This window comes from Austrofundulus limnaeus, unplaced genomic scaffold (genome assembly GCF_001266775.1).
Source record: "Austrofundulus limnaeus strain Quisiro unplaced genomic scaffold, Austrofundulus_limnaeus-1.0 Scaffold306, whole genome shotgun sequence".
Classification (NCBI taxonomy): Eukaryota; Metazoa; Chordata; class Actinopteri; order Cyprinodontiformes; family Rivulidae; genus Austrofundulus; species Austrofundulus limnaeus.
The window spans coordinates 565,745-575,146 of record NW_013952708.1 but is presented as its reverse complement, the minus strand read 5'-3'; the positions used below and the strand labels follow the sequence as shown (position 1 = coordinate 575,146).

At 37.8% G+C, this 9,402-nt stretch overlaps 1 protein-coding gene across 1 annotated transcript in view; it reads right to left on the bottom strand.

The window, feature by feature from the left end:
* The window catches only part of adcy7 (adenylate cyclase 7), a gene marked incomplete in the record, with an annotated part of 74,861 nt that overhangs the window by 28,839 nt on the left and 36,620 nt on the right, over window positions 1–9,402 (bottom strand). The window contains 1 exon segment of the mRNA XM_014021800.1: window positions 3,039–3,776. Coding sequence (XP_013877254.1) covers window positions 3,039–3,203 — 165 coding nt within the window.

Sequence of the window (9,402 nt, the reverse complement as noted above, 5' to 3'; positions counted from 1 at the left end):
AACAGCCTACAGTATTTTTACAGTCTTTATTTTACAGTTAAAATATGTTTATTAAATAACGTCTAATGTTACAACTAATCATGGATCCCTTTAAAAAATACATTATGAACTGGAGATATAGTGTCTGTTGATACAAACAATTGTCACCTCAGGTCTTACAGACAAGAAAGTTGAACAGGAAAATTAGAGAGAGCAGAGCATGAGAGAGACAAAATGACTGCATGTGTGCATACATAGTGTGTAAAGTGTATGCACGAGGACTGAAGCCATTGTCTAGGACTGAAACAAGAGAAAAAGGGAGTGTGCTATGAAGATTGCTTCAGCAGCAACACAATAGAAGGAAGGTTAGGTTTTTTTTTTTTTTCTTTTCAAACAGAGGAAAGTAATAATCTATGCTGACAAAAGATGTCTCTGGGCTGAACCACCGCTTGTTATTGCGCCAATATCAACAACGAGCTCCCATCAGCAGAAGTCAGGAGCGTGATTACCCTCTCTGTCCTCTGAGAGATACACTTTTAATGCTTTCATTTATGTAACTAGGATTACTTAAGTTCCAACTGCTGACCTACTGGTATCACCTGCAATTCTACAAGCTTTGAACCCTGTATGTTTTGCATGCATATTTTTCTAAGTTGTCCTCTTAAACAAGCTAAACAAAGGAAACAAACATAAGCTTTGCCTATTTCCATGCACATTTCAATCATGCTCTTTGCCACCTTTGAACAGTTATGTAATAAATGACTCCTTCACTTACTACTCGGCAGTCACACACTGCCGGTGAAGGGGGGCTGAAAGCTTATTTAAGTGGTTGTGGAGATAAAATATTTTCAAAGTCAAGCCAGTGATTCACGCTAACCATCCAGATCACATATTGCTTCCAGTATTTAACACAAAAAAGGAACAAACACCAATAACATCGGTCTTCTCAGCACAATGAAGTTGTAAAAATGGTGCAAGTCTGTTCTGTAAAGTTATCTTCAAAGGATGGATGAGTGATAGGCCTTCAGATTTCTGTGCTATAAGAATATCAGTGTTAAATCAGGTAATATTGTGCAAAATGACTCATGGACGAGAGATGTGTTTTTATGTACGGGTTGTCTATGTGTTACACCCAGGGCTGCACAATATATCATAAATACCATCATCACAATATCAGTGAGCGTGATATCAAAACACAAAAGACTGTTTGGATTAAATCATGTTTCATGTTCTGCATGCTAATGCTCTGATCAATGCAACAAATGAGAGAAGAGAAAATAAGGAGAGAGGAAAATGTAGGTTTATCACAGCTGATATTACCTTTGTAACAATATTACAGCTTATCGCAAGTTTTTCTAATATGGTGCAGCCCTAGTTACACCTTCAAATTCCTTGTGATAGGTCACAATGTCAGCAGAATGTAGGCTGCTGTAGATTATTGGTCATCCAGGTCAGGGCAAATCCTAAAAATTCAAATAGAACAAAGCAGCTGGACTTTTATCTCATGCACTTTAAAGCTTGAAACTCCACTCTCTAAACTGAAAAAGTTTCCTGAATGAGAAGCTAAATATCCTCTACTAGTGACTAATCAACTAATCGATTAGATGAAAAAATAATCAACAGATAAGGCAACAATAAAAATTACAGTTAGGTGCAGGCCTATATTTAAATGGGGTCAAAGTTAACAATTGTGTGTTAAATTTGCGTATCTGACATGATTACATCAATTATAGAGGGAAGAATCAATATTGAAACAAGCAGTCTAACTTATGATTAAAAGGGCAGTCAGTTCATTTATACTGAAACAATTAATTTAATTTATTTTATTTCACCAGATTTAAAACCCCATTGAGGTAGAGATCTCATTGTCGAGGCAGACCTAGGCCCAAACAGTGCACATTTAATGACAGTGCTCATAAAAAAGTTACATAAGTCACAACCATACTAAAATAAAACAGAATAAGTAAGACAAAAGCCAAGAACTGTATTTAAAATTAATCTAATGAATATTATTGTTAATATATGCCATAATTTCAAACAAATGAGAAACATTTATTCAGATATATTTATTGAGAAACATTGTGAACATTTAAATATTGAAAACAATATTCATTGCACAAAACCTTTTAGAGTCAACACAATGTCAGCCTCTGGTTTTATTTCAGCAGCCCAGTCTGATTCTTATGGTTGGACGTTTGTAACTCCTTAGATTTAAGCTGGAAGTAAGAAACATTTTTAAGAATCAAAGAAGTCCAGCTGCCTTCGTTTGAACTTCATAAGTTTGTAATTTCTTACATTGCTCTTCGAAAACAGCAGAAAGACTGCGTGAGCAAGCTTTAAAAAATAATGGATTATAAATTTAGACTGGTGATGCTTTGTGGGCTTTAAGTATTACCTTGTAGAGCAGCGCATACCTAAAACACTACACATGCAGAACCAGAGAACATTATCTCTCTCAGGTCATCTTCCAGGTCTTTAAAAACAGGACAATAGATAAAATAAACCATCCCCTTATTTGGAGAACTAGCTGTGACTGTGTTATGAATGACTGAGTTCATTGCTTTTGTGCACAGCAAATGAAAATAAGCTGAGGTGACTAAATCTGAGTTATTTACATTAAAGACCTAAAAGATCCTGCGCCCATGTATTTTCTTTATCCGCTTTTTCCTTTCCGGGTCGCGGGAGAGCTGGTGCCTATCTCCATCGGTCACTGATGGAGGGGCGGGGTACAGCCTGGACAGGTCACAAGTTCATCACAGCACCACGCAGAGACAGCCAAGGCAAATAACCACTCTCACTCCTCCTGGAGAGACTCTACATCGTGTTTAATCTAACATGTTTTGGGTCTATATGGGAGGAAGCCAGGGTACTCTTAGAAAATCCACACTGGAACATTTAAACTCCAAAAATGAGACAAACCTGCAACTTTAACAGCATTTAATAGATTTTGTTCTAAAAACCATAAACACAAATRCTGACCTGTGGCTTTACCAAACACCTCTGATTGCTTTAGAAATGAGAGTAAAATCCTCATAAGAAGCGTGGCCGTGAAAACTCACCAGTCCCAGGGCAAAGAAGATGATGAGGAGAGTCCCGCAGGAGAGCATGGAGAGGCCCAGCAGGCGAACCAGCTGCTGATACTGGTTGATGCAGGAGAACCTGCGGTACAGCGCCTCATTCTTCAGCTCCTGGTCGTTCAACAGGTACTTCCCCTTGGCTGGCATGACTGAACTCTTCTTACGCAGACATAGCTGGTTAGCGGGGAGCCTCGGCGAGCAGAAGTGTGTGTCTCCACAACTTCTTTGAGCAAGCTGACCAAAAGACAGTTTTAAAAAAAAAGTCCTAAGTTTGTTTGGAGACTGTTGCTAGATGGTGACACTCAACTGAAACGTGTGCACTTCCTTTGTGGCGGCATCTTGACTGTTTCTGTTGCCGCTCACAGATTTCTAGCTGCTCTCTCTCTCTTTCTCTCTGCTGGTTGTCTTTCTTTTTCTATCTTACTGTCGCTCCTCCCTTTGCGAGTCTTTTTTGTGTCTTCTATCCTCTGTCTGGTATTGGTGAGCAGAGCCGCTTCATCCTTTGCCAACCACTGTGTTGTTCCCGTCTGTGGGTTTGAGTAATAAGCCCGGAGGCTGGGAGACACCAAACAGAGGAGGGGGAGATTAAGACAGGGGGACGGAGGGGAGGAAGGGGAGGGGGGTGCGAAGGAGCCGACGAGGAGCGCAGCAAAGGTCAGCTGAGACTTGACGAGGATTAAGGATGTAGCTGAACAGATAAGTCCCCAGCTCTCTTGGCACCTGGAAAGAGATGAGGAAGAAAAAAGAATGAGATTAAAACAATTAGATCTTTTTCTAAACTTTGATTACATACGCGCCTAAAAACGCACACAAACAGCTGAGTTTTAACTTTTCAGTGAAGCTTGGATTCCTGAGGCTAAGATAAATCCTATCTCATGTAAAATGAGTTTTGGTTTCATGACTCGACACACAAACACAGGCGGAGCTCGTAAAGGGCCCTTTGTGTGACTCAACAGGGCAGATAAATGTCCAGATTGCTCGCTGAGCATAAGCTTACTCATACCACACACAATTTCTACAATTTTATCTGAATCTGTTAAAGCCTCCTAACATCTCCTCACCACAATTTGTAGCAGACATAAACACGACTTCACTGGCCAGAAGAAATGAAATAAAAAAAAGCTCTGGAAACGACTACTGAACAGCACAGAGTTATAGACTCACGTACAGTCACTCAGAATATTCTCCAACCAGCTGAACTAACAAACCAGACTCATATCTGCAGCAGCGACAGGATGAGGCACACAAAATCAAACACAACTAGACTTGTTAATCTAAACCAGCCATGACTGACACCTGCTTGTGAACTGAAAGCCTACCAGCTCAGAACTTCACCAGTTTCCAAACATTTTGTCTCAAAAACATYAAGTGTGAGAAGTGAACAAGGTTTCAATTATCACCTTATTAATACACTGCTATAGAGATCATCTTAAATTCAGCATATCCTGTAATGTTTTGGTCTGAATTTCTCCTTATTATAACTCCACAAGCCCCCCTTTCACCCCTTTTCTGAGATGTGTCTCAGATCAACTTGTTTGGATGCTATCTCTTTAAACCCAAATGAGGAGCTTCACACTCCACCCCCTCATCCAGTGGTTCATTCCAGTTTGATAGAGGGTTTTACAAGGATCTAGGGCAGAAACTTTTATTTACAAATTAATTAAAAGATGTCACCAACAGAAGACTTGTCCATCCAGCCTTACATGTTGGAGTCAGAGTCTGTCCCAGAGCCAGAGGGGGAAAAACACAACAAAATTTTAGATGGTAAGTCCGGACCTTAGTTGGCAGTTCTGTTGCAAATAATTTGAATAGTTCAGAAAATGCAACTGAACAGGTTGAAAAATATGACGTATAACAGAATATAAAGATATACGCAGCAGTGGGAGAAAGTAAATTCAACTTTTCTGCAATCCGAGACTCCAAGTTCACAACAAAATGCATTTAACAGCTAAAAAAAGTGGATTTTACATATGTCCCCTTGAATGTCAAGCATTAATATTTTTCTAACCTTGCAGTGAAAACACACTGATTTTTAATGCTTTTTAGTTGTTTATTTTCCACTGCATTAGATCTGTGTTTCCCAAAGTTGGGGTCGGGACCCAAAGTGGGGTCCCGAAACATCAAGATGGGGTCCTGAAAAAGATTTTCTGAATTAATTACATTTTTGTCTTAGTTGTTACAAAGGAGTGAGGTTAGTATATTTAAAATGGATAAATGTAGTATAATAAATATTATTACTATGCCCATGTTTTGTTGACCGATACAAATGTTTATCATCCAAACATAGTTGGACACGCGCAGGTCTGCTACTGTTTTGTGGATCAAAAGCTGAAAAGTTTGGGAACCACTGCACTTTGGTTCCTGAAGTTGGGCTTGGAACCCAATTATGGGTCATGAAGCACCTTGGATAATCTCCAGAAATCAATTTAAAGGATAATAAAACAATTGATGATGTAATATTTTCCCTATAATTATTACAAAAACACAAAATACGTATAAATAAGTATTTATATTTGTGTATAAGCTGTTTAGATTCTCAAAAAGCCTGTGTTTTAGGGTCATTAACGAAGTTCGTGTACTCAGACCAGTAATATTTGGGGTCACAAGTTTTTGCCATGGACATTTTGTGGGTCAGAAGATAAAAAGTTTTGGAACCACTGCATTAGATGACAAATCTCAGCAGTTTATGTAGGAGACGCTCTCCATCATTCTCATCAGAGGTAACAGGTTTTAGCTCTGGTTGAAGGTAATATCTGTCTCTTTTTGTTAAGCAATAACGATTCTAAGATCCTGTTTTTTTAAAACTTTGCATTCCTGTTGCAACACTGATTGTTGGTGCTTCTCGTTGTTGTGGGTCACGCTTGTGACTTACAACCCGTGAGTGAAATTAATGTGAAATATACTAAACAAAAGAAGAACATAAAGAGATCCTTCCAATACAAATACTGATTGAGCGGTCTAAAAACAATCAATACTCAGTCATAAAGCAAAACTTTAAACTAGCTACAAAAATGGCAACTGAAGCTCCTCTTGTGTATTCACACGTAGCAGATGTTTTACCACTCAGTTGTAGCTCAGCTCAGTTGTAGGATTCTCCAAAACGTTGGTTTGTTGTCTTCGCACAACATTTGATACTCTTTATCTGATGKTGAAGCTTTAAACTGAAACTGTTTTTTATGTCGTAGAGATACTATAAAAGCAAGATATGATCTGTGGTTGAACTGCAGCACTGAGCTGGGTGAGCAAACAGTAGCTGCACAACCCAATAAACGAAAGCAGGACTAAAACTGTGCCTCACTGAGAAGTTTTTTTTTATTACAAATGTTCTCCAGCTGAGGAAATTACACAGCATCCTTGTAAAGTAGCATCAGTAAACTCTTCAGCAGCAGCCAGACAAAACCATCATAGTTTATTGCAACTACTTTTCCTTAATGTTAATGTCAAGTATTTCATTCAAAAATAGCAAAAATCTGCTGCTCTGCTTCCAACAAATTTATGCTAATTTATCGCTTTTGATTTGTTTTTTTGCAGAGCCTGTAGCACCAGTTAGAAACATAATTTCTTCTCTCATTTGAGACTTAAGAGTTTGTTGGCTAAATGCAGGAAATAGACTAACTACCATCTTCATCCAAGGAGAATTCCTCATGGGTAATAAACTATTTTTACCCGACGATCTGATGAGAGCTTTATCCAAAACAGCACCCAACTTAAAGCTTTTTATAGAGAGCTAAAAGAACAGGTCTCRTTCCAAACCAGAGCGCTTTGCTTTTATGGCTGCTTTTGTGCCTGCGTTCASYGAGCTTRGGCACAAAAAGAAACAAAGAATGACCTCTGTAAAAGAAAAGAGGACCATATTTCTCAGCCCATGCTGCACAGATCCAGGGTTAAAGGTGATCTGGGTGAAGAAATTACCAAACTGACGTTTTTTTTTCTCTTCACACAGGGTAACACAAACGTTCAGCWCCAAAGTCTGTTGGTCTTCAGAGCCAACAAGCACATAACCATAACTTTAAAAAGCATTGTTGCACTTCAAAAAATAAATAAATAAAAAAAGAAGAAAAAGAAAGAAAGATGCTTTATTAKAGAATATAATACTAGAAGCCAAAAGTTACACAAAGTATCCAACGTTTTTTTTTATTCAGAGGGGACCGTGGAGTATTAACGACACAAGGCTTACACTAAACACTTTTAAACATATACATTTTAAATAATGTTGCTGATTAAAGTTTAAGAGAGGTTGAATCAAGAGGTTCACCAGGCTGTGAAAAACTGCCTGTGTATATAATTTCATCATCTACAGTTCATAAGATCATCAAAAAATTTGAAGAATCTAAAGAAATCTGTGTTCAAAGGACAAAAATGAAAAGTCAATACTGGATGCTCGTGATCGTCGGCCCTCAGGCAGCGCTGCATCACAACCAGATCAGATTCTGTTCTGTGCATCACTGCGTGGGCTCAGCAACACAACTTGTTGTTTGTATACACAATTTGCACGCCATCTACAAATGCAGGATACAGCTCTATCATGCAAAAAAGAAGCCGTATGTAAACATATCAAGAACTTTGATGTCTGGGTCAAAGCTCTTTTTAAATGAACAAAGTGTAAAACAGCTCTAAGGTGCAATTGTTTGTTTAAAWTTTCAATGCATGTTTTACTATGAGTACAAGACAGGTTTATGAGATGTTTGGATTTACATTTCACACAACGCCCCAACTTTACAGAGTAGCAGTTGTTGAGTATTTTAGACATTTCAGTATGCTTCAATTCAAATACAAATTCAAGACAATGATCATTAGAAACAAGGCATGATTTGAGGATTAATAATAGCTTCTTTAAGACATATATTACAGAAGCAATAGAAACAGGTTTATGTTAATGAATATTACAAGCATGTTCATTCCTACAAAACTGCMAAATATATTTACAAAATACACTAAATTTCATATAATACTGTTTCAGATTAGCATAAAATAAATAATGTTTTATAATTGAAGGTCTGTTTCCTGCTACACCTCCATCCATTCTGTTCTTGTTCCTCTGTAGCCCTGAAGTAGGCCTCAGTCTCATGAAGGTTTGTGATTCCTGTCTTACAACAATTCCCACAATTCGTACTTTTGGTTTTAGAGATTGTAACAGACATTTTTCAACACCAGACTCTGACACACGCAGAGTCACGTGCATGAGTCTCTAGTGGAAACACTGTAAATTGTTAGATTTTTCTGCCCTTTTGGACAAACATTATATAAGCAAATACAGAAAATGTCCAACCCTGAGTAAAATTAATAGCTCATAGCTAACAGAGCAATGGATTATTGCTGAGTGGCCATCTGCTTAGAATGCTAGAAGTGATATCAACAATAATAACATTTACAGTGACAGTTTAATAAATGGTCATTTTTTAGAATGCTACTGGGGTGTTTGTAATTAGACCAGGATTAAAATTTAGTTAATATTTATGCATATTACCTTTATCAACCACATCATTAGTTATTAATTTGCTTTATTTTCTATCAGTTTATGACCCAAGAAAATACAAGTTGGTGTTCCACTGCCAGTGTAACCTTGCAGGAACTGCTGCGTCCATAAACGGATGATCTATGTACAGCAATGCAGTTGTGGATTCGATTATCGGTCCCTGCCTTTTGCAATATCTCATCCTCTCATTCCAGTACCGGCTACTGGTATTGAATTAACCACATTGACTAGAAGGAGCTGCTGATGCCTAATAATGTTAACAGGATGCTATTTTAGCTTTGATTTAAGATGTAAATGCCACTGCTTATAATAAATACAGGAAGCACACGCACGAGAAACCAGTGCTCGGAAGCTCGCCGATATCCGCTCGGATGTTTCACCAACTGGGGCCGAGTCGCACCGCAACAAAGTGAAGCCATCGATATTTCGTCTTGACACAAACAGCACTCTACACAGGAGTTTATTGGTTTAAAGATACATAGAATTTAAATGTAAACATATCAGTTCTGAGACAAATCCAATACTGGAATAACATTGATTGGATTAGTCTAAGTCATTTCCTTCTATACTGTTTGGATTTGAAAAACACCTGCACACTCACAGGGAAAATGTCAAACAGTCGCCCAAATCATCAGTGTTGTCACACAAATGGGATGCAATAACATAAGTTAGTATTTGTTGAATCRTTTGTCATCAAATGAAGAGAAAGTAAAAATATTTTGCTGTCAAAGTCTTGCAGAACAAATCATATTACGAACAGCTTTGTTCAAAAGAAGCAATGATTCAACACATTTGGCTTGTTCTGCTCTAAATAAATTACAAAGAGCTGATAATTTATTATATTTTACCACAACTCAATTGAATAAATAT